The sequence below is a fragment of the Mercenaria mercenaria genome, chromosome 2 (assembly GCF_021730395.1).
Source record: "Mercenaria mercenaria strain notata chromosome 2, MADL_Memer_1, whole genome shotgun sequence".
Lineage (NCBI taxonomy): Eukaryota > Metazoa > Mollusca > Bivalvia > Venerida > Veneridae > Mercenaria > Mercenaria mercenaria.
The window spans coordinates 113,305,457-113,331,831 of NC_069362.1; the positions used below are offsets into that span (position 1 = coordinate 113,305,457).

The following is a 26,375-nucleotide window of genomic DNA, read 5'->3' on the forward strand; positions in this document are numbered from 1 at the left end:
AGCATGGATCCGGACCAACATGCACATCTACACAGTCTGGTCAGGATCCATGCAGTTCCCTTTCAAAACCTATTGCAATTAGAGAAACTGTTAGCGAACAGCATTGATCCTGACCAGACTGTGCGGATGCACAGGTTGGTCTGGATCCATGCTGGTCTCAAATGCACTATGTTGGTTTTCCCATGGCGTGGCTCAAATATATATTTCATTTCGAATATTTCTATTTAAAACAGGGAGATGATGTATAAAAGTTACTTTTCAAATGTAACAACTTAAATTTCATCTTTTTGTTTATTAAGAAATCTTTTTGGTACTGTAAAATAAATACCACAATCATGTGAGTGAGGAAGACAAAAAACATTGCTTAATCCTCTATCCTTTATTTATACAACATTTTTTGTCAAGAATTAATAAATTCAAGACACCATAAATACATTCTCAAGGATCTTCAAAAACTGAAACTTCGAAAACATTGACCAAATGGTCTCTTTTAATGTGATACAGTCAAACTTCATTTGCTCAGAAAATTCAAGCACCGCCCTTTGCTCAAACTCATTGTCAGGTCCCAGCAAAATCTCTGTAGAATGTATATTTTTTGATGGCTTGAACTACTGATAACTGTGACATTTTGAGGGAACAAAGTTTGACTGTAGTTCACATTTTCATCATGCACATTAAGACATTAGGTTGATTGAAGCTGAAAATCATTCTGAAGACATCAGTTTCAGAGTGATTTTTTTACATTTCAACTTTGAGTAGTATTATCTATACATGTATATTTTATTCAGAAATAAAAGACAGAAAATAATGGGTACTAGTAACTTTATTTTGATTTTCCATTTATTTGTTTATTATGATTGATTAATTTGGGTTTTACGGCGCACCAACATGGCAAAGGTTATATGGCGCCAAACAGGACTACAAATTTTGGTTTCACATCTCATTTACATCGAAATGAAAACATGAGGTATGGAATTAAAACTAGAGCTATCACTAAACGTGATGAATGACCCCCCTCCCGCCTTGCACTGACACGTACATTCAATTTACCAACACAGATTCGCACATGGGACTTATGTATATAAACCTGTATGCTATACAGTATAGTGACAAAATAACCAACAAGTCCCATAACTATGCAGAATATTTATCTAAAAGAATGTAACATGCACCATGCACAACTAGGGTTGGTACTGATCACTTGTGTGAAGTTTCATTAAATTGTGTTTAAGGGTTTAGTAGATTAGGCACGCACAAGATTGCATATGCAGACTGTATGTACATAGTATAACAAGAAACAAAGTCCCATAACTCCGCAATTTTTTTTCTGAAAGAACCTAACATGCCCCATGCACAACTACTGTTGTTACTGATCACTTGTGTGAAGTTTCATTAAATGTGTCAAGGGGATGAGGAGAGATGGTGCGCACAAGATTGTGTCTATGTATATAGTATAGTAACAAAAAAACAAAGTCCCATAACTCTGCAAATTTTTTTTTCTAAAAGAACCTAACATGCCCCATGCACAACTACTGTTGGTACTGATCACTTGTGTGAAGTTTCATTAAATTGTGTCAAGGGGATGAGGAGAGATGGTGCGCACAAGATTGTGTCTATGTATATAGTATAGTAACAAAAAAACAAAGTCCCATAACTCTGCAAATTTTTTTTCTAAAAGAACCTAACATGTCCCTTGCACAACTACTGTTGGTACTGATCACTTGTGTGAAGTTTCATTAAATTCTGTCAAGGGGATAAGGAGAGATGGTGCGCACAAGACTGCGTCTACGGACAGACAGACAGACAACCTGAAACCAGTATACCCCCCTTACAACTTTGTTGTCGGGGGGGGGGGGGGGGGGTACAATAACATATTAAACTTGACAGCTACAAGGGCCACCATTCGTTTTTTGTTTTAAAAAGATTTTAATCCAAACCAAAACCTCATGAAATATGGTAGTTTTATTTGTTCAGAAGCTTGTAGCCCTAAACAAGAAGATTCATATACAAAATGTTATACTGTTTCCCATGAAACTAGATGTGTGTCCAAAGGACAATGGTGCCCCCACTCCTGTCACTGTATATGGTTTCATGAATATTTTTAAGACATATGCAACACAAACTTTTAACAAGAGCACCGCCTTGCGGGTGCTGACGCTCATCTGATTTTTTTTGTATAATAGAAATATTGTCCTACCCATGATTTTCTAAGTCTAAAAAGGGCCATCATTCTTGCAAAAAGCAGGATAGAGTTATGTTTCTTGATGTACAGTGTCCACTTATGATGGTGAAAAACTGTTGCAAGTTTTAAAGCAATAGCTTTGATAGTTTATGAGAAAAGTTGACTTAAACATAATACTCAACCAAGAAAATGATTTTCTAAGTCCAAAAGGGGCAATAATTATTGCAAAAAGCAGGATGGAGTTATGTTGCTTGCTGTACAGGGTCAGCTTATGATGGTGAACAAGTGTTGCAAGTTTCAAAGCAATAGCTTTGATAGTTTAAGAGAAAAAGTTGACCTAAACATAAAACTTAACCAAGAAATCTGATATTTTCTAAGTCCAAAAGGGGCCATAAATCTTGCAAAAAGCAGGATGGAGTTACGTCTCTTGCTGTACAGGGTCAGCTTCTGATGGTGAACAAGTGTTGCAAGTTTTAAAGCAATAGCTTTGATAGTTTAGGATAAAAGCTGACCTAAACATAAAACTTAACCAAGAAAACTGATTTTCTAAGTCCAAAAGGGGCAATAATTCTTGCAAAAAGCAAGATGGAGTTATGTTTCTTGATGTACAGGGTCTGCTTATGATGGTGAACAAGTATTCCAAGTTTCAAAGCAATAGCTTCGATAGTTTAGGAGAAAAGTTGACCTAAACATAAAACTTAACCAAGAAATCTGATATTTTCTAAGTACAAAAGGGGCCATAAATCTTGCAAAAAGCAAGATGGAGTTATGTTTCTTGCTATACAGGGTCAGCTTATGATGGTGAACAAGTATTCCAAGTTTCAAAGCTATAGCTTTGATAGTTTAGGAGAAAAGCTGACCTAAACATAAAACTTAACCAGGCAACGCCGACGCAGACGCCGACGCCGACGCCGACAACCGCTCAAGTGATGACAATAACTCATCATTTTTTTTCAAAAAATCAGATGAACTAAAAACGTTACATGTATTTTTCACTAAGTGAAGGACTATAACTCAGGCCTAGATGAATGAAATCCCAAAGAGAACACCAGATGCACAACTTCACATGCTATTAAACAATCCCCATATGTTTTATGAATCAATATCAAGTACATTTTGAGATACAAGAGACACAAACTTTTATTTTTTAACTAAGTCAAGGGCCAAACCTCCGATCAAGTGATGACAATAACTCATCTTCTTTTTTTAATAAAATTAGATGAGCCAAAAAGGGCCACAACTAAGCTACAGTCATTGTCCTAGTTATGTACTCTTGATGGTAAACAAGTGGTCAAAGTTTCAAAGCCGTATGACGAACAGGTTAGGCGAAATAATTGGACTGGTATGAAAAATTTAACTTATTTCAAAGTCCAAAAAGGGCCATAATTCAGCCAAAATAGCTGACAGAGTTATGTACTCTTGCCTACAGATGCAAATAATATTGATAAACAAGTGTTCAAAGTCACATGTCAAATAGTTTTGACGAAACGCAGACTTGTACGAAAACTGAACCGATTTCCAAGTCCAACAAGAGCACCGCTTTGCGGGTGCTGACGCTCATCTGATTTTTTTGTATAATAGAAATATTGTCCTACCCATGATTTTCTAAGTCTAAAAAGGGCCATCATTCTTGCAAAAAGCAGGATAGAGTTATGTTTCTTGATGTACAGCTAACGCTTAGGATGGTAAAAAACTGTTGCAAGTTTTAAAGCAATAGCTTTGATAGTTAATGAGAAAAGTTGACTTAAACATAATACTCAACAAAGAAAATGAAGTCCAAAAGGGGGAATAATTATTGCAAAAAGCAGGATGGAGTTATGTTGCTTGCTGTACAGGGTCAGCTTATGATGGTGAACAAGAGTTGCAAGTTTCAAAGCAATAGCTTTGATAGTTTAAGAGAAAAAGTTGACCTAAACCAAGAAATCTGATATTTTCTAAGTCCAAAAGGGGCCATAATCTTGCAAAAAGCAGGACGGAGTTATGTTTCTTGCTGTACAGGGTCAGCTTATGATGGTGAACAAGTGTTGCAAGTTTTAAAGCAATAGCTTTGATAGTTTAGGAGAAAAGCTGACCTAAACATAAAACTTAACCAAGAAAACTGATTTTCTAAGTCCAAAAGGGGCAATAATTCTTGCAAAAAGCAAGATGGAGTTATGTTTCTTGATCTACAGGGTCAACTTATGATGGTGAACAAGTGTTGCAAGTTTCAAAGCAATAGATTTGATAGTTTAGGAGAAAAGTTGACCTAAACATAAAACTTAACCAAGAAATCTGATATTTTCTAAGTACAAAAGGGGCCATAAATCTTGCAAAAAGCAGGATGGAGTTATGTTTCTTGATATACAGGGTCAGCTTATGATGGTGAACAAGTGTTGCAAGTTTCAAAGCAATAGCTTTGACAGTTTAGGAGAAAAGCTGACCTAAACATAAAACTTAACCAGGCAATGCCGACGCAGATGCCGATGCCGGCACCGCTCAAGCATTCTCATCCATCAGAGGTTCGTCAAAATCCCGAGACGAACCTCTGATTTATTTCCATCGTTTACTTGGTGAGCATGCGCACTCGTAATTACTATCGGGAGTGGTTTCATCCAATCATTGTTCGCCATTATTTGGAACTCCGAATTGAAACTTCAAAAAATATGTAAACAAGATACTTGCTTACGATGGATAAAGGCTGTATTCCATGATTGCAATAATAAAGATTTATTCCTGTAATTCGATGTTAAGAGATTATCATCAAGAAATAATAACATTCGTCGTAAATGGACATCGTATTCCCTCGATAATATGGAAAGGACGCGGTCACGCTTTTCACGGACGATTTTGATTGGTTCGCTACGATTTGTCGCGAAACGACGCTGATTGGCTGAAACGTTTTACCTGTAATGTAACCAAACCATAAATATCGGCGAAATGTGCCAGAGGTTCATCCGGGGAACCACGGTAGACCTCTGGTATGCGAGAATGCGCTCAAGTGATGACAATAACTCATCTTTTTTTCTTCAAAAAATCAGATGAGCTAAAAAGGGCCATAATTCAGCCAAAACAGTTAACAGAAATCATGACGATTAGCATGTGTTCAAAGTTTAAAAGCCACACGTTTAATAGTTTTGAAAAACACTGGCCTATACGAAAATTGTACCAATTTCCAAGTCCAAAAAGCGCTATTATTCAGCCAAAATAGTTATGCACTTTTGCCTAAAGATAGAGATTGTTATAACAAACAAGTGATAAAAGTTTCAAAGCCATATGTCAAACACTTTACACAAGTTATGAACTGGTATGAAAAACTTAACCAAGATTTGTAAGTAAAAAGGGGCCATAATTCAGTTAAAATCCTTGATGGAGTTATGTACTCTTGCCTTAAACTGGACATGGTGATGGTCAACAAGTGTTGAAAGTTTCAAAGCTTTATCTCAAAAGACTTTGTGCAAATGTGTACTGGTATGAAAAACTTAACCAAGGTGTGACGCTGACGCCATGAGTAGGACAGTTACTTCTTATTCTTTGAATAGTCGAGCTAACAATAGTAATCAAGACCTTTCTTGCAAGTCTGAGTACTGTTAAATGAAGAATTGCTCATTTCTTATCTAGAAACTGCAGCAAAACACTGCTGACTTCAGTATTGATAGCTCAAGCTCCTGGACTGGCTATAACAATTTTTCTATTCCCTAATCTGATTTTTTCCTTATAATTTGCTGACTTCAAATCACTTGCCCCTCACCAATTTGATTAGAGAAGAGCCTCACTCGGGGCATTGAATTCTTCATGTGGGGAAGCCATCCAGCTTGCTTACGGAAGGACTGGGTGGTTCTACCCAGTGCCCATCCTTGATGAAGCAATGCATGGATGGGCACCTGGGGTCTTCCTTTACCATTTAAGCTGGAATGTTGCCTTATGACTATAATTGTGTTGTCGCGACATTAAACCCAACAAAAAAACAAAAAAAACACTCCTCACAGTATATTCAAACATGTTAAATGATGATCAGTGCTTTGGTAAAACCACCAACAATGTCACTGTCATAAATCTGATGCAAGACTAGAAACTATGCAACATATTGGTTTGTGATTAGCCTTTAACAATTTATGTTATTCCTGAACCCTTCAGTTTTGTGCTGGGAACTCGCAGGATAGTTGATCATGTAGAAATATGATTTTTTGGTAACAATATAATTACCAGTATGCAAGATTTTATCTTTATAAACTTGTGCAGTATAATATTTCTTCATGTTTCATGCACAAAATACAAACTGAAATTCAGCAAAATGTCACAAGAAACATTTAAATATTTTTTTTTCTGAAATTTGTCCGATTCCTGCACATTTAGCGTAGATGCATTACCACATGAAAACAATGGTTTTGACCCTGAAAAAGTATATGTATACTTCTGTCTTCAAGCTCAGTAAAATAAACATTTATTCCCTTTCAGAAAATATTTGTTAATTACAGTATGGGCCACTTTGCAGAATATCATGAATTGCTGAATATGCTGTAAAAAGTCTTTTAGCATTCAGTTTTCAATTTTTTGTTGAAAGAAACTTACATTAATTACCAGATTCATACCTAATTTTAACAAACCTTTTAATCATTCAAGAGCAACTGAGCCACTATGACTGGCTGACAGCATATCATAAGCAATGTGACAGGTCTTAATAACAATAATTATTTCTAACTTTGTCATACTACTGAATGTTACTAGTTTACATGTTCTTAAATCCTATCTGGTATTATCTCCCCTGGCACTACATTAATCATTGCTGCCACAATTACCAGATGTGACCTGATCATGAAAATAACATGACCATTGAGATACTTTCTTAGTTTCAATTTATTTTTTTTGTTTCTTCACCCATATAAGCACCAAATCTCTCACAAAGTCAAATTAAAGGCACTTACTTCCAGATTGTATGACAGAACAAGAGCTGTCCTTAAGACAGCGCGCTCCACTATTCGGGGATTTGACAGTAAAATGAATATATGTCTGAATAAGAGACCTCTACTTTAAAAGGAAGATACACCAAGGGGCAAAATTCCATCAAATACACAAATCTGAGTTATAAGGATTGTAACAACACATGCAGATGATGATGATAAAGATATATTTCGAGTTTCAAGTCATTATCTTATATAGTACCAAAGTTATGTCCAGAAAACTAAGTTTTTAAAAAAAATTAAGTATATAAGGGGAATAATTCGGTCAAAAATACAAATCAGAGTTATGGGGATTGTTACCACACATGCAGATGATGATGATAAAGATATATTTTAAGTTTCAATCTTTATCTTATACTGCATTAAAGTAGTATCCAAAAGCGAGGATTGTAAAAAAGTTTAAGAACAAAAGGGGCATACTTCTGTCAAAAACACAATTAGAGTTATGGGGTATGTAGCCACACATGCAGATGATTATAAACAAATACTTTCAATTTCAAGTCATTATCATTTAAAGTACCAAAGATATGTCTATAAATGAAGCTTTCGAAAAAATTTAACATGAAAATAATTCATAGTATAACTCCTTGGTGACCTTGACCTTGGGTATAATGGGCTCAGCCTCTATACATACTTTGTTTGTATGCTGGACAATGTTTATGTGAACTTACAGTATGATATAAGCAAAAGTAACAAAGATATGACAGAAAAACAAAGGTTGCCAAAAACCTTTAACCTTAAAAATAACCTAAGTATAAGACCTTGGTGACCTTGACCTTGGGTATAATGGGCCCAGTCCCTATATATATATTGTTTGTATGCTGGACATTATTTATGTAAAGTTACAGTAAGATATAAGCAATAGTAACAAAGATATGACAGAAAAACAAAGGTTGCCGAAAAACTTTAACCTTAAAAATAACCTAAGTATAACAGCTTGGTGACCTTGACCTTGGGTATAATGGGCTCAGCCTCTAAACATACATTGTTTGTATACTGGACAATATTTATGTGAAGTTACAGTAAGATATAAGCAATAGTAACAAAGATATGACAGAAAAACAAAAGTTGCCAAAAAACTTTAACCAAGAAGGGTCACACTGACGCCGGGGCGAGTAGTACATGTATAGCCCCCCTATTCTCCGAATAGTGGAGCTAAAAACAGAAAGAATTTAGGTATCAGAAAATTAATGCTTTTTTTCTAAAAACAGCTTTGCAACTTAGTTAGTGACAGATTATATGTCATGTTAACACATAAGAGTTATTTTTTGTCAAGCCCGCTTGCGGTGAGCTTGACTTAGTCCCCACTTTTGGCAGTTCAGTGTGTGTGCGTGCGTCCAAATAACTTAAAAGGTAGAGAGGGCCATCTAACTGTAAAGAGACAAAAGAACAAAAGCTTCAATCCGTTAACAACAGATTATAGGCCCAGGGCCCCCTATACAACAAAAGAAAATAACAAAAGAAATGGCTCCCTATATCATTTCCGTGGCATGTGCGTCCGTCCGATTTTGTCCGGACCAAAACTTCAACAGGCATGTGCTTATATTTGGCAGGAATGTTAATCTCAATGACAATGAGTGTCATGCGCAAACCCCATGTTCCCATCTCAAAGGTCAAGGCCACAGTCAGAGGTCAAAGGCCAAACTGAAGTCTGTCCGGAGCATTTCTTCTTAATGCATGTTGGGATTTTGATGTAACTTGGCATGAATGTTCACCATTATAAGACAGAGTGTCATGCGCAAGAACCAGGTCCCTAGGTCGAAGGTCAAGGTCACACTTAGAGGTCAAAGGTCAGATACAAGAATGACTTTGTCCGAAGCATTTCTTTTTCATGCATAGAGGGATTTTGATGTAACTTGGCACAACTGTTTACCATCAGGAGACGGAGTGTCATGCGAAAGAACCTAGAATTACTTCCCTTTGTTGTTACTATAAATAGCTTACACTGTAATTTTTTTATTACTGGTCTGTGGTCATAGAGAAAAATCAAGACCACTTTTCTGTAGTACAACAAGCATGTTACATCCAATTTTGAGAGGTATTATGACCTATCTCTACTGGTAAGGATTTTTGTATGGACTTAAGAGTATTGTGTGCAACTCCCAGTCCTTATGACAGCTGGCGGGCTCGCCATGTGGCCCTTGGGCATCTTGTTACTAATTTTTCCATTTAAAATCAGAAAGTGTTTGTAAAGGGGCACCTAAGGTAAACTGCTGTAATTATAAATCTTTATATTAATGATTGTTAATTACATATTCCTTTGAAGTGTACTGCTCAAGAACACAAGAAAACTTTTATGGCTGTGGCGGCCAGGGTTAGATTCCTGACTCATACATGTTTTTTCTTCTTGATTTTGGCATTTTTAAGATAGTTTTAAAACAAGAGGGCCAAGATGGCCCTAGGTCGCTCACCTAAGAAACACACCATAACAGTGTAAAACATGTCTGACCAAGTGATTTCATGGAAACAAATATTCTGACCAATTTTCATTAAGATTGGCCCAAAAAATTGGCCTCTTGGGATTAAACAAGCATTTTCTTAGATATGACCTAGTGACCTAGTTTTTGACCCTAGATGACCCATGTTCAAATTTGACCTAGATTTTATCAAGGCAATCATTCTGACCAAAATTCATGCAGATCAATTGAAAAACACAGCCTCTATCACATACACAAGGTTTTTCTTTGATTTGACCAAATGACCTAGTTTCTGACCCCAAATGACCCATGTTCAAAGTCGACCTAGATTCAATAAGGCAATCATCCTGACCAAATTTCATAAAAATCCATTGAAAAATACAGTCTCTATTACATACACAAGATTTTTCTTTACTTTGACCTAGTAACCTAGTTTTTTACCCTAGATGACCCATGTTCAAATTCGACCTAGATTTTATCAAGGCAATCATTCTGACCAAATTTAATGAAGATCAATTGAAAAATACAGCCTCTATCGCATACACAAGGCTTTTCTTTAATTTGACCTTAAGTGACCTAGTTTTTGATCTCAGATAAACCATATTCACACTCGACCTAGATTTCATCAAGGCAATCACTCTGAACAAATTTCATGAAGATCAATTGAAAAATACAGCCTCTATTGCATACACAATGTTTTTCTTTGATTTGACCTAGTGACCTAGTTTTTGACTCTAGATGACCCATTTTCAAACTCTGCCTAGATTTTATCAATGTAATCATTCTGACTAAATTTCATGAAGATCAGTTGAAAAATACAGCCTCTTTCGCATACACAAGGTTTTTTTTTTATTTGACCTAGTGACCTAGTTTTTGACCCCAGATGACCCATTTTCGAACTCTGCCTAGATTCCATCAAGGTAATCATTCTGGCCAAAATTCATGAAGATCAATTGCAAAATACAGCCTCTATCGCATACACAAGGTTTTTCCTTGATTTGACCTAGTGACCTAGTTTTTGACCCCAGATGACTTATTTTCGAACTCGGCCTAGATATCATCAAGGTAATTATTCTGACCAAATTTCATGAAGGTCAACTGAAAAATACAGCCTCTATCGCATACACAAGGTATTTCTTTGATTTGACCTAGTGACCTAGTTTTTGACCCCAGATGACTTATTTTCAAATTCGACCTAGATTTTATCCAGATAATCATTCTGACCAAATTGCATGAAGATCAGTTGAAAAATACAGTCTCTATCGCATACACAAGCCAAATGTTGACGGACGACAGACAGACGACAGACACCGGACGCAGGTGTAACGGTCAGTTTTTTCCCCAGTCAGTTCTTTCCCCGGGGAAAAAACTGACTAGTAAGTTTCTTCCCCGGGGGAAAGAATTGACTAGTCAGTTTTTTCCCCGGGGAAGAAACTGACTGGTCAGTTATTCACCCCCCCAGTCAATTTTTCCCCCCAATCGCAACTGGTTACTCTTGATCATTCTTGTGGGGGGAAAAAACTAACTAGTCAATTCTTTCCCCCCTCATCAATTTTCCTAGCTAGTCAATTATTTCCCCTGCTAGTTAATTGGAACTGGTTATTTTTGGTTATTCTTAACTAGCCTGTTTTTCATTTCCGATAGTCGGTTTTCATTTAAATTTCATATAAAATAAGAAATATGTTTCATATTTTGTGTAAATTAAAGAAATGTTTTTAAATGAACTTATTTTAATTTCTGTTGTATTTTTTTCATTTGCCTTTTTCCTGTTTCAATTTCTTCTAAGGTAAGGAAATTACTGCTGGTCAGTTCTTTTCCCACGTAGCCAGTACTTGACCAGTAAGGTGGGGGAAGTAAATTGACCAGTCAGTTCTTTTCCCCCTAGCCTGTACTTGCTCTGTTAGGTGGGGGAAGAAATTGACCGGTCAGTTCTTTCCCCCCTAGCCAGTACTTGACCTGTCAGGTGGGGAAATGAAATTGACCAGTCAGTTCTTTCCCCACTAGCCAGTACTTGCTTTCTCAGGTGGGGGAAGAAATTGACTGGTCAGTTCTTTCCCCCCTAGCCATTACTTGCTCTGTTAAGTGGGAAGAAATTGACCGGTCAGTTCTTTCCCCCCTATCAAATACTTGACCTGTCAGGTGGGGGAAGAAATTTACTGGTAAGTTCTTTTCCCTCTAGTCAGTACTTGCTAGAAAGAACTGACCGTTTCTTCCCCCTCTAGCCAGTACTTGCTCTGTTAGGTGGGCGAAGAAAATGTCTGGTCAGTTCTTCCCCCCCCCCCCCCAGCCAGTACTTGACTTGTCAGGTGGGGAGAAGAAATTGACCGATCAGTTCTTTCCCCGCCAGCCAGTACTTGCTCTGTTTGGTGGGAGAAGAAATTGACTGGTCAGTTCTTTCCCCCCCCACCCAGCAAGTACTTGACCTGTCGGGGTGGGGGAAGAAATTAAGCAGTCAGTTCTTTCCCCCCTAGCCAGTACTTGACCTATCAGGAGGGAGAAAAAATAGACAAATTAGTTCTTCCCCCCTAGCCAGTACTTGACCTGTCAGGTGGGGGAAGAAATTGACCAGTCAGTTCTCCCCCCCCCCACCAGCCAGTACTTGTTTTTTCAGGTGGGGGAAGAAATTGACCAATCAGTTCTTTCCCTCCTAGCCAGTTCTTGACCTGTTCGTTTGGGAGAAGAAACTGACGAGTCAGTTCTTTACCCCCTAGCCAGTGCTTGAACTGTCAGATGGGTGAAGAAATTGACTAGTCAGTTCTTTCCCCCCTAGCCGGTACTTGACCCGTCAGGTGGGGGAAGAAATTGACTGGTCAGTTCTTTCCCCCTAGCCAGAACTTGACCTTTCAGGTGGGAAGAAAAAATTGACCAGTCAGTTCTTTCCCCCCTATCATATACTTGACCTGTCTGGTGGGGGAAGAAATTTACCAGTCAGTTCTTTCCCCTCTAGGCAGTACTTGCTGGGGGGAAAGAACTGACTGGTCAATTTCTTCCCCACCTGACAAAGCAAGTACTGGCTAGCGGGGAAAGAACTGACCGGTCAATTTCTTCTACCCACCCGACAGGTCAAGTACTGGCTGGGGGGAAAGAACTGACCAGACATTTTCTTCACCCACCTAACAGAGCAAGTACTGGCTAGAGGGGGAAGAAACTGACCGGTCAGTTCTTTCCCCCCAGCAAGTACTTGACCTGTCAGGGAGGGAAGAAATTAACCAGTCAGTTCTTTCCCCGCTAGCCAGTACTTGACCTGTCGGGTGGGGAAATTAATTCGACCAGTCAGTTCTTTCCCCCCTAGCTAGGGAGAAGAAATTGACCAAACAGTTCTTTCCCCCCTAGCCAGTGCTTGACCTGTCAGGTAGGGGAAGAAATTGACTAGTCAGTTCTTTCCCCCCTAGCCAGTACTTGACCTTTCAGGTGGGAAGAAAAAATTGACCAGTCAGTTCTTTCCCCCCTATCATGTACTTGACCTGTCAGGTGGGGGACGAAATTTACTAGTCAGTTCTTTCCCCTCTAGGCAGTACTTGCTAGGGGGGAAAGAACTGACTGGATAATTTCTTCCCCACCTGACAAAGCAAGTACTGGCTAGCGGGGAAAGAACTGACCGGTCAATTTCTTCTACCCACCCGACAGGTCAAGTACTGGCTAGGGGGAAAGAACTGACCAGACATTTTCTTCGCCCACCTAACAGAGCCAGAACTTGACCTTTCAGGTGGGAAGAAGAAATTGACCAGTCAGTTCTTTTCCCCCTATCATATGCTTGACATGTCAGGTGGGGGAAGAAATTTACTGGTCAGTTCTTTCCCCTCTAGGCAGTACTTGCTAGAAAGAACTGACCGGGGAAAAATCTGACTAACTAGTCAGTTTCTTTCCCTATCAGAAAACTTATTCCAAGGGGGGAAAAAACTGACTTGGGGGGGGGGGGAAGAAACTGACTAGTCAGTTTTTTCCCCGGGGGAAAGAATTGACTAGTCAGTTTTTTCCCCGGTGAAAGAAATGACTGGGGGAAAAACTGGGCTGTTACACCGGACATCGAGCGATCAGAAAAACTCACCTGAGCATTGAGCTAACAAAAGGTCATGTTCTAATAATCACAGTATCACAAAATTTCAATTTTGATGAAAGATAATTTTTATCTAAAATCTGGAGATCAGTGCCTTTAATTAACTAATGAATATCAATCTGTGTCTTTAAGGGAAGATCACTGCATATCATGTTAGCCTGTTAAGCTTAGCATCTGAGACTCTTTGTTTTTGCAAGTGTTTACTAATCTGTGTTATAAATGAAATCATAATGACAAATCATCTCCACTGTAAAGTATATTTTATTTAGAATCATTTCTATTTAAAACAGAGAGATGATGTATCACTGTTGGTTTTCAAATGTAACAAGTTAAATTTCAACTTTTATTTACTAGAAAGAAATCTTTTTGGTACTGCAAAATAAATACCAAATGTCAGTGAGGAAGACAAAAAATATTGCCTAATCCTCTATAACTTGCGTTATTTATGTAACAATTTCTTTTAAAAATCCTTTCAAGAATTAATAAATTCAAGACACCATAAATACATTTCAAGAATCTTCAAAAACTGAAACTTGAAAATATTGACCAAATGGTCTCTTTTAATGTGATACAGTCAAACTTCATTTGCTCAGATAATTCAAGCACCGCCATTTGCTCAAACTCATTGTCAGGTCCCAGCAAAATCTCTGTATAATGTATGTTTTTTTTGCTGGCTTGAACTACTGATAACTGGGACATTTTGAGGGAAAAAAGTTTGACTGTAGTTCACATTTTTATCATGCACATTAAGACAATAGGTTTATTGAGGCTGAAAATCATTCTGAAGAACAGTTTTACAGTGATTTTTTACTCTTCAACTTTGAGTAGAATTATCTATAAATTTTGTATATTTTATTCATGAATAAAAGACAGAAGAAAATAATGGGTTCTAGTAACTTTATTTTGACTTTCCATTTATTTGTTTCTTAAAATAACATATTAAACCTGACACCTACAAGGGTCACCTTTTGCTTTTGGATTTTAATCCAAACCAAAAACCTCATGAAATATGGTAGTTTTATTTGTTCAGAAGCTTGTAGCCCTAAACAGGAAGATTCATATACAAAATGTTATACTGTTTCCCATGAAACTAGATGTGTGTCCAAAGGACAATGGTGCCCCCACTCCTGTCACTGTATATGGTTTCATGACTCTAGGTGAAATATTTTTAAGACATATGCAACACAAACTTTTAAAAACTTTACATGTATTTTTCACTAAGCGAAGGACCATAACTCAGGCCTAGATGAATGAAATCCCAAAGAGAACACCAGATGCACAACTTCACATGCTATTAAACAATCCTCATATGTTTTATGAATCAATATCAAGTACATTTTGAGATACAAGAGACACAAACTTTTATTTTTTAACTAAGTCAAAGGCCATAACTCTGGTCTTGCAAAGTGAAATAAAAAATACTAGAATGTGTCTATAGGACACAGGATGTGCCCCCAATGGTACACTTGTCACAAATATCAAATAAGGGGCAATGATTCAGATGTCTGCTGTCTTAATGGGGTATGGCCTCAACAAACATTTTATATAAATCGGCCATATATGTTTCAGCCATGAGCATCACAAACAAACAAGATGGCCCTAGGTCGCTCACCTGAGAAACACACCATAACACAAAATAACAGTGTAAACATGTTTGTCCGACCTAGTGATTTCATGGAAATAATTATTCTGACCAATTATCATTAAAATTTGAGCTAAAATCTTGAGTATAAGTGAGTATTTTCTGTGATTTGACCTAGTGATCTAGTATTTGACCCCAGATGACCCATATTCGAACCAAACTGACCAAATTTCATGAAGATCAATTGAAAAATACAGCCTCTATCGCATACACAATCTTTTTGTTTGATTTGACCTAGTGACCTACTTTTTGACCCAAGATGACCCATATTCAAACTTGACTTTGATTTCATCAATGCTATCATTCTGACTTAATTTCAGAAAGATCAATTGAAAAATATAGCCTCTATGGCATACACAAAGTTTTTCTTGATTTGACCTAGTGACCTAATTTCTGATCCCAGATAACCTATATTTGAACTTGGCCTATATTTCATCAATGCAATTATTCTGACCAAATTTCATGAAGATCAAATGAAAAATACAGCCTCTATCGCAACACCAAGGTTTTTCTTTGATTTGACCTAGGACTAATTTTTTGACCCTAATGATCCTTTTTCAATCGGCCTAGATTCATCAAGGATATCATTCTGGAACCACAAAAAATCATGTAAGTATTATTATGAAAAATAGACATTCTATTCTATCGCATATACAGGTTTTTCTTGATTTGACCTAGTGATCTATTTTTGACCCCAAATGATCCATATTCAATGACAATTCCAAGGAACTTGACCAAATATTCATGAAGATTAATTGAAAAATACAGCCTCTATGGCATACACAAGTTTTTGTTTGATTGACCTAGTGACCTACTTTTTGACCCAGATGAACCATATTCAAACGTTAACCTAGATTTCATCAAGGCAATCATTCTGACCTAATTTCATGAAGATCAATTGAAAAATATAGCCTCTAGGCATACACAAGGTTTTTCTTTGATTTGACCTAGTGACCTAGTTTTGATCCCAGTAACCCTTTTGAACTCGCCTAGATTTTATCAATGGTTATATTCTACCAAATTTCATGATGATCAATGGAAAATACAGCCCTATCACATACACAAGGTTTTTCTTTGATTTGACCTAGTGACCTAGTTTTTGACCCTAGATGACCTTTTTCCAAATCGGCCTAGATTTCATCAAGGCATATCATTCTGACCAAAATTCATGAGGATTATTTGAAAAATACAGCTCTATCGCATAACAAGGTTTTGTTCTTGACACTTTTACCATAGGACGTACTGTCTGCCCAAAGAACCAGATTAACTTCCCTTTGTTTTACTATAAATAGGCATTCATCTGCAATATTTTTATAGGTCTTGTCATTAAAAAATCAAGACCTTCTTGGTACACAAGCTGTTATCCATTTGAGAGGTATTATGACCTATCTTATGTAGGATCTTTGTATGAACTTAGTATTGTCAACCAGCTTATACAGATCGTCTCGCATGGCCCTTGGGCATCTTGTACCTAAATTCTATTCATTTAAAAATAAAGTGTTTTAAGGTCACTAAGGTTATCTGCTTGTAATTTGACATCTTTATAAGACTGTTATTACCATGATCCCTTTTGAATCGTGTTTATCAAGAACATCTAAAAAATTTTATGGTTGGCAGGTTAATCTGAAATACAGCTTATTCGATCTCAGGATTTTTGCATTTTAGATATTTAAACAGAGGGCCTAAGATGGCCTAGTTGCTCACCTAAGAAAACACTCATTAGTGTAAAACATCGACCATGATTTCATGAAGCAATATTCGACCAAATTTCATTAAGATTGAGCAAAAATGGCCTCTTGGGATTAACAAGCTTTTTCTTAGATTATGACCTAGTGACCTAGTTTTTTACCCAAGATGACCCCTTTTCGAACTCGGCCTAGATTTCATCAAGGTAATCATTCTGACCAAGTTCCATGAAGATCATTGAAAAATACAGCCTCTATCACATACACAAGCTGAATGTTGACAGACAGACGACAGACGACGGACGCCGGACATCGAGCGATCAGAAAAAATCGACCATTTTGGCTATTTTAAGGGCTGTTATTCTGTAATAAGTGCCAAAATCTCAAGAAGAATGCCAAGTGTGCAATTTTAGTCACATTATGATAAAGACTCGTGCAAGGTTTCATCAATTTATATCAAGTACTTTTTGAGCTATGCGCATCACAAGGTGAAAATGTGCATTTTTGACTATTTCAGGGGCCATAACTCTGGAAATAGGGAGCAGAAGCAGACGAAAAGTAGGAGGTGCTAAAGTTCATATCATGATAAAGACTCAAGCAAGGTTTCATCAATTTATATCAAATACTTTTTGAGCTAGTCACGTCACATTTCTTTTTCAGACAGACAGACAACTCAACTCCAAGTACTCCCCCAAAAATTTTGGGGGCACAAAAAACAACAAAAATTTGCATCTAGAACACAATAAAAGATAAGTAAGTCACTTACTCTTGCTATAGGAGTGTGTATTTGCTGAACTTAGGCGAACAATTTTATCTCCGTATCTATCCAATAATGCAGACTTTTCACATAGCTTCCGAAATTTCTGAAAAACAATATGCTCACTTTCAACTGTTCAGACTTTCATCATGAAAATATGAGCTCTTTGAGATGTAATAAATGAAACAAATCATACAAGTTACCTCAACAAGTGACTTGAGGATCATGAAATCATACAAGACCTCAATGGCAGATTTGAGAGGTCATGACTAAGAAAACATTCGAGTTATCTCTACCAGAGATCTGAGACATCATGAACATGATGACTACCAAGCAATAAAATGTCCCCTACTGGAAATGGCATTGGTCATATCTATTGCCTTAACAACCACATCTCTTGGAACTAAAAACTAAATTGAAAGACCTGCATATAAATATCAAGCAGACAAGGTTTCGTAACAATTTTTTTTGGGTACTTTTATGGTTACGGCAGAACCCACCAGTAATGGCTGAAGGACTGACAGATGTATGTAATTACTGTCTTATGGTAAAATGACTTTGCAATTAAAGTACTGGTGAAAGGGAGAAATAATTACACAAATTCTGACTCTCTCTCTCAACCCTTTATACACTATACAAAACAAAATGTTTTAATATCAAGAAAGTTGATTAAAATACCATTTTAAGCACCGCTCTGCGAAAACCAATGTTTGGGTTTTGTGACCAGTATGAATCCAGACCTGCCTGCAATGTATATCCATGCAGTCTGATCTGGATCCATTCTGTTCCTTTATCAGTTGCATATACATAAACAAACATTATGGATGTGGCAATAAACAAACACTATGGATGTACATCTTGATCTGGATCCTTGCAAAGCCCTAACTGTTTTACACAGTCAGGCACTTACATGTACCAGTATATACTTACAGTATTATCTGTCGAGCCTTTTATTATAACAGGTTTTTCATAGGCATAGCTGAAACATAGACACATACAGCAATATCAATATATATACAGCATCAGGTAAAATCAGCCATGATGATAAACATTATAAAACATACTTCTATAAAACAACTCAATTTTATTAAGTTTAAAGGGTTGTGCAAAACATATATGGCTGCCATTTATTTTGTTATATTAACACAAGATATTATATTTATTTCTTGGTATTTCTTGTTTTTCATACTTATTGTTTTTCAGATACATGTCAGGGCTTAAGCTAGGCTTAAATTTTAGGGAGAACTCCCTCAGATAAGATAAGGGAGAAGTGGAGAGATTTTAGGGAAACATGGAATTTCAAAGATTTTAGCACCATGACATGCAAGTCAAAAAAGGAACAAAATTTTTTTATAACTATTTTTATTATTTCTTGTCTTTCTTTAAAGGCACTCGCTACAGTTTTTCCAGACGGGTCGATATTTACCCCAACACCGTGCCAAATTGGTTTCGATGTAGCTCACTGCAGACTTGGTGCGGTCTTCTGCGCATGCCCAGAAGTGATTATCAATCGCGCGTACGGCAAATTATTGTATGTTCGCATGCATTTAATGTACAAAATGTTTAATATACTGACTAAAGGTTAGGGTAAGTATCACCATGGTTACAAAATATATACATTTAAAGTACTTTTAGTTCAAATTGCTTCAATCCGACATATACTGGAGTCTGTTATTTATTACCAGCGTTCAAACTCTGCATTGAGTCACAGCTGTTTCTAATCCCATACTGTACCCGTACCGTACATTCGTAAACTACAGGTTTTGTTAAAAAAAAGGCGGAAACTTTCATCGTTCTATGCCATCAAAATACTTCAGAAACACCTTAAAATCCGCTTATTAAGAAATCTGCCGTTTGATAATTTTATATATATATTTCTAAGTCATTTGCTCAAACACTGAAAGAGTATTTCATACCAACCTGTGTTGTATAAATGCCCGCCACACCCCACCTCGTTGTAATTTGATTTAAGCGAAATCTAATATGGTGACCTATCAATTTTCTTTTTGTTTTAGATTAGGTAGATATAACCAAAGGTATGTGCAGAGTTTGATTTAATTCTATTATGTGAAACTAGATAAAATAGCAGAAGTACCAACTTAAAACTGACAAAAATATGCAAAAATAGCCCTTGGGTCTGCTGAACAAGTATTTCTTTCTTTACAAAATCATGTTCTTTTGATTTATCTGAGCATGTTTCAAATAGATATATTGTTTTCCATTACAAAAATGCTTAGATAATCAAATTTATGTTTATTATTGTACTTTACTGAAAGATATTTTAGGATTACAGAAATTTTGAAAAATGTTTAAAATAGCACCATATCTAGGGGCAAATTAAATTGAAACAAAGCTGGTGACCTAGTATTTTTATATCATTTTTCAATACATCTTAACATGATCTTTTAATACAAAACATTTCATCAAAATCTATTATTGAGAAAAAAAAACCGAAACTGTAGCGAGCACCTTTAAGCCTATTAATTTAAAGTAAATAACAAATTCACTGATAATATCAGTGATTCTGTTTTCTTATCCTTGTAAAACTTATCCTCATGAATCTAATGTGATTAAACTGTAAGTTTTTTTCACTCTTGCCTAATGATTGTGCAAACCAACAAAACCCTTTCACATTGTGTGTGAATATTGATCAACATAGAGTAAAACATATTATGAAATCCATTGTTTTTTAATAGTCTTTGCCTTTGTATTGGATCTCTTGGACTCGGACTTTGAGTATAAGTTAATAGTTCTTTTGTTTTTATGAATCTGTATTAATGTAAGTTTTCAGTAAGATGTGAAAAAAATCACATTTGGGTGTTGGTTTTAGTGTTAGCTCTATTCAATCTCTAATTTAACCTCTAGTGACTCCTAAAAGGAACCAAACAGAACCATTTGACAGTCAGAGGTGTAACTGTTTTAAGTTATGTAACCTATTTCAGTTACTTTTTCAAGCATTTTATAACCTGTATTAGTTATAAAATGTAGTTAAGGTTTAGAATCATATCACCAAAATTCAGAAATATTTTAGAAACGAATATATATGTCAGTATACTGACACTTGTTTTGTAGAGTAATATACACGCTATCATTACAAAAACTACAAAATAAGTGTCAGTATACTAATATAAACATTGAATTCCGGAAAAAGGACTGCCTGAAGGGGCCCCACTTTCGGGCAGTCAAACGCCTTTAAAAACTCGCCATTTTCAAAGAACTGTTACACATGTTTGTTTTGATGCATTTGCAATATAGCGTGCGAGTGTTAAAATTTCACATAACTAGGTGGAACAAAGTTTTCAGCAATTGTTTATTTTTATTTCTTTACAAATGGCACTCAATTTCAAAGGGGGACAACTTTTTCAGAATATTTTCAGCACGTGACAGTACAGCAGAACATGTAATGGTCAGGTAAAGTATTGGTAACGATGTTGTTCATTTCTAAAATATTTCTGTGTTTTGGTGATATACTCCTAAACCTTAACTCGGGTAGGTTATTCAAAAAAGGTCTTTTTGCTGTTCTCACAAAGTGACCTTTAAATTGAAATTAGTAGCAAACTGTGGTTAATCAAATTCTCTTTTAGTCTGAGCATGACCTGATAAGCATAATGGGATATTAAGAGTTTTATAGCTTTAAAACATTTGCGTAAAGCTTTATCAGCCTTGCGTAAAAAAATTTACTGCCAGCTGGAAAGATACAAGGTCAAGGATTCAGGAAATAATTGCATTTGTCTCATTCAAAATAAGGAATTGGCACAAGAGGGCTTTGTAATATTTTATGATAACTGAAACAAGTTATGAAAGTTTAAGCAATAACTCAAATGGGTTACAATGTGCGATAACTTAAAACAGTTACACCCCTGACTATTTGAGATAACTTGGAAAAAGACCATACAAAGATGCTTCAGGCCTACTTTTATCTTGATCCATCCAGCAGTTAAAGGGGAGTAGTCACAGTCACTTGCACAAACAAACTTTAGAGAAGACCATATAAAGAAGTTACAGACCAAGTTTTGTAATGATCTGTCAAATGGTTCATGAAAAGTTGTTTAACAGGTTTTTTCTTTCTCTTTATTTTTTGGCCTGACAGCTTTACAAGTGCCAAGCTGAAACATTTGAAAAAGACGTGAGAAAAGACCTTACACTGGCAACACAGACCAAGTTTTGTGAATATCCATCTATTGGTTCATGAAACAAGAGCACACTGCCTTGCAGGTGCAGACGCTCATCTGATTTTTTTTTTGTCTCTGTATAACAGAAATATAGTCCTACCCATGATTTTCTAAGTCCAAAAGGGACCATAACTCTTGCAAAAAGCAATGTAGAGTTACGGTACTTGCTGCGCAGAGTAAGCTTTTAATGGGGAATACCTGCTTCAAGTTTTAAAGCAATAGCTTTGACCATTAAGGAGGAAAATTACCTAAATGCAAAACTTAACCAAGAAATCTTCTATTTTCTAAGTCCAAAAGGTGCCATAATTCTTGCAAAAAGCAGGATGGAGTTATGTTTCTTGCTGTACTGAGTCAGCTATTGATGGTGAACAAGTGTTAAAAGTTTTAAAGCAATAGCTTTTATAGTTTAAGAGAACAGCTGACCTAAACATAAAACTTAACCAGGCAACACCAACTCCTACCAAGTGATGACATTTTTTTTCAAAAAATCAGATGAGCTAAAAATATCATTTAGACTTCTTTTTCTATTTTTAGCTCTGGCAGTCCCTAACAAGGGCCAAGTGGAAGAATTTGAATAAATCAAAACAAGCACCTCAAAAGGATGCTACAGACCAAGTTTGGTGTAGATCTAAAATTGGTTCATGAGAAGTTGTTTAAAGCTTTTTTTTTCATCTTTAGATCTGTTGGCCCCTAAAAGGAGTCAAACATAACCATTTGCATAAATAAGACAGAGGACCTTACAAGGATGCTATTTAGCTCAGTTTTGGTGATGATCAATCAAGTGGTTCGTGAGAAAAAGCCATTAAAAAAGTTTTTCTTTTTTAGCCCTGGTGGCCCCTACATGGAATCAAGCAGAACCATTTGAATGAATATTAAATGAGCCACGCCACGAGAAAAACAACATAGTGGCTTTGCGACCAGCATGGATCCAGACCAACCCTGCGCATCTGCGCAGTCTGGTCAGGATCCATGCTGTTCGCTTTCAAAGCCAATTGGAGTTAGAGAAACTGTTAGTGAACAGCATGGAACCTGACCAGAATGCGAGGATGCGCAGGCTGGTCTGGATCCATGCTGGTCGCAAAGCCACTATGTTGGTTTTCTCATAGCATGGCTCAAATAATATTACGTGTATGTTATCTGATGAAGAACATACTAAGTACTATATTCCTTACCATGTTGGACACAACTGGTTTTGCCTTTGCGACCAGTGTAGATCATGATCAGCCTGCACATCTATTCAGTCTGATCATTATCTGCACTGCTCGCTAATCAGCTTGTATCTTTTTTGGTAAGCATCCCTTTTAATAGTTAATGGTACTGTCCAAATAGGAAGATGGAACAGTTCATAATAGAAATTTAGCATGGTAAGGGTTAACACTCACTAATAATGTCATCTAACACCTACTTCTTTCTGTTACAATCATTAGTAATGCCCTTTGATACAGAAAGTACTTCTTGTTACAATCAAATGTCATAAGCGAATACATACTTATCCTCAAAAAGTTGTTGTGAGAAGGAGTGTATGCTAACATCCACAACATCAATGTTACATGGACCTGGAGTAGCCAGCATTTTACTGTCATCTGTCTCCCTGTAATACAAGAAAATAATGCTTCACAATATGTATTTAACTTGTTTTGTCTACACTTGGATATGGATCAGTAACATGCAATATTGACATTCTCTCACAAATGAGCCGCACCATGAGAAAACCAATATAGCGCGTTTGCGACCAGCATGGATCCAGACTAGCCTGTGCATCCAGTCTGGATTCATGCTGGTCGCAAACACACTATGTTGGTTTTCTGATGGTGCGGCTCAAATAATAACCATGAAATACAAAGCTTAACAATTTCTTTAAAAGCAACTTGTCCTGCAGGACAAGCTTAATCTAGAATTTTCACTCTGTTTCTTCAATTGCACTCGTCCTGCTATTGGACTTTTATAGATAGCATCTATTTTCAAGTCTGTTAAAAATGGTACATACAAGACTATGGAACATGGAACATCTAGCAGCTAATGCCATCATAATGTGTGAAATGGAACAGATTTCAAATTACTAACAACAATAGAACTTTTAGCTATATTCAGCTTTTGTGCAGCTCTATTTATTATACATTTGTCAAATATCGCTCTTGTACATCAAGTTCCATTCACCCTTTGGTGATTTCTACTTGCATTTATGAGCAGAGAAGTGGACAATATATTCATCTAGAGGACTGGTACCCACTTCCTTATATGTATCTGTTATACTAATCACATATGACAGTAATGTACCTAGGATACAGTATGGGCCCATGAGCCATATACACTTAAATATATTACAATAATCATTATAATGTTTTCATAGAAAAAAATGCCAAAAAGTCATTTTGAAATTTTTTGCCCCTGTGCAGGGTTTCCACTGGGCACATTTTTTTTCCGCCATTTAAATTTTTTAAAGAAAAAGTTGCAAGCGGCGGACGGAGGATGAATAATGTCAAAAAAATTAGAATGAATATAATATCACTCAATTAGTTCAGTTTTTAAAATTTATTTTCTACATTCCACAAATAACTCAACAAGCAGATGCATACACATTAACACTGATTTATCATGTAAGAATATTATATATAAAGTAGTCGGTTCAAAATTATATACCATTTTTTTTTTCAATCTCTTTTTCATTTCATACTTTAACCATGCAGAGATAGTACCTAAGTTTTTCATATCATAGGTATGAAGTTAAAAAGCTTTGAAATGAAGACAAATGTCCATATATTTCTCAAAAATAGATATATTGACAATATTTTAAGCAAAAACGTAGAGTTATGCACCTGTCAATATTTTGCCCGTCCGGAGGGGCGGCGGGCTGACCCAGGGGAATTTGACATTTCAAAAATTTTGTTGTCTAAATCCCCACCCTAGAGACAACCTTTTTTGTCTTAATCCCACCCTAGAGCCTGGTTGGTACATCAAATGTTTGTCAAATTCCCGCCTGTCGGGAATGGTCTTCTGTCTTAAGGCCCGTGTATACCCGCCGCTCCCCCGGGCGGGCAAAATATTGACAGGTGCATTATGAGCATTTAATATTTTCATGTAAAAGAAAATTTTGTGATCAAGGAAATGTAACTCTTCTTGAACCTGGAGAGCAGAAACATCAAAGGGACATAATATAGCGAATATTTTCTTCTTGGGTGCATTTGATTTAACATTCAACTGTGATCTGGATTTCTAAATAATGATCCATGATACTGTGTGCTAAAAATATAGAACAACTAGAACAGTCCTTTAACAGCAAAAAGATGCTGTAGCAGAATGAAAATTGTTAAGCTGTAACTGGGACTCGGACCCAGGACCTCTCACACCTGAGGCAGACACTACCTCTTCCCTATTACAGCAGGATCTATAGCTAGGCAGTTTAAGTGCACCGATTACATTACGTGAACTGGAACAGTTTTGTGACAATAACACATAATCGGCATACTCCGGATTATCGGCGTATTCGCTTTGTTACCTAATGGCAATTTTCGTGTAAAGAAAAAATATAATCTAATGCTGTAAACGTTTTAATCGGTCAAAACTGCCCAAATTTCTCTGACGTGTTTTTAGAGTATGAACTTACTAACTGGTAGTACCAGTGAAATATAACTTACACTGAATCTTATATATTTGCCTTGTTAGCAGCTGGCAAATGGCAAAGACAGTGGGCTTTGTCCAAATATAAGCAATTACTTTACCAGTTTCGAGAGGATATCAATTGATAGGAAATTACAGTTACAAACTAAATACCTTTCTGCAACACAAGGAGTCATTAGCATTCACTGTCAATCAATATTATGACTATGATCGACGATCATTCATTCATTCAAATAATTTACAAACAGAGTCCGTTGTTTACATTTTTAATCGTAACCGGTGCTCTTGTAAAAGCCACCTTTTTTGAAAAATCGACAAATGCGGACAGCTATGGTACGGTCTGCAAACCATGCAATTTGCTCTTGAACCAGTCTATCCTAATATCACATTGAATCAAAAATAGGTTTTAATCTTCTCAACAATTTTCAAAACAAATCTATAGAACTATCCCTATATAGAGTTTACCAATTTTGAATTATCTCCCAGGCTGTGACAATGAGCCATTAGAAAGGTGTTTATGAGCATTTTGACATGTACATTGCTTCCAGATCCATATTTTTTTTTAAAACAATATTTTTTCATCAATGACTGACCATCTTTTGGGCAAGTGAATATTTTTTCAGAAAACCTTTACTTCAAAGCTGAGTTGCAAACCTACAAACAACGAGTGATCAAAGGCGTATGAAGCAGTAGTTTTTTCTCTACCCGAATAAATCCCACACATTTTCCGCACCAAAATATTCCCCCAATACATATCAAGTACACCATGTCAGTTAAATATAGCGTTACAAGCGGTCAGAATAGGCTAAATGCAAACTAACCAGACTAAAAATAAGGTTCAATCCTACTTAGTTACTTACCAGTTGCTATTTAATTTGAATTTGGTAAATAATCTTCGTCTACCATAG

General features: G+C 36.4%; 1 protein-coding gene and 1 long non-coding RNA gene across 4 annotated transcripts in view; both read right to left on the minus strand.

The window, feature by feature from the left end:
• LOC123564944 (jmjC domain-containing protein 8-like) overlaps positions 1-26,375 on the minus strand; it is a 76,786-nt gene that overhangs the window by 44,411 nt on the left and 6,000 nt on the right. For all 3 annotated transcript variants that reach the window (XM_053537594.1, XM_053537592.1, XM_053537593.1), the window contains exons 2-4: positions 23,339-23,440; positions 18,608-18,656; positions 17,687-17,783 (exon numbers count right to left, since the gene is read on the minus strand). In XM_053537594.1, the coding sequence (XP_053393569.1) occupies positions 17,687-17,783; positions 18,608-18,656; positions 23,339-23,440 (248 nt within the window). The remainder of the gene's footprint in view (positions 1-17,686; positions 17,784-18,607; positions 18,657-23,338; positions 23,441-26,375) is intronic.
• On the minus strand, positions 3,955-4,628 carry LOC128555371 (uncharacterized). Its single transcript, XR_008370018.1, has 2 exons — positions 4,428-4,628; positions 3,955-4,092 (listed from the first exon to the last, which is right to left on the minus strand). It is a non-coding gene; the product is annotated as an uncharacterized LOC128555371 (long non-coding RNA).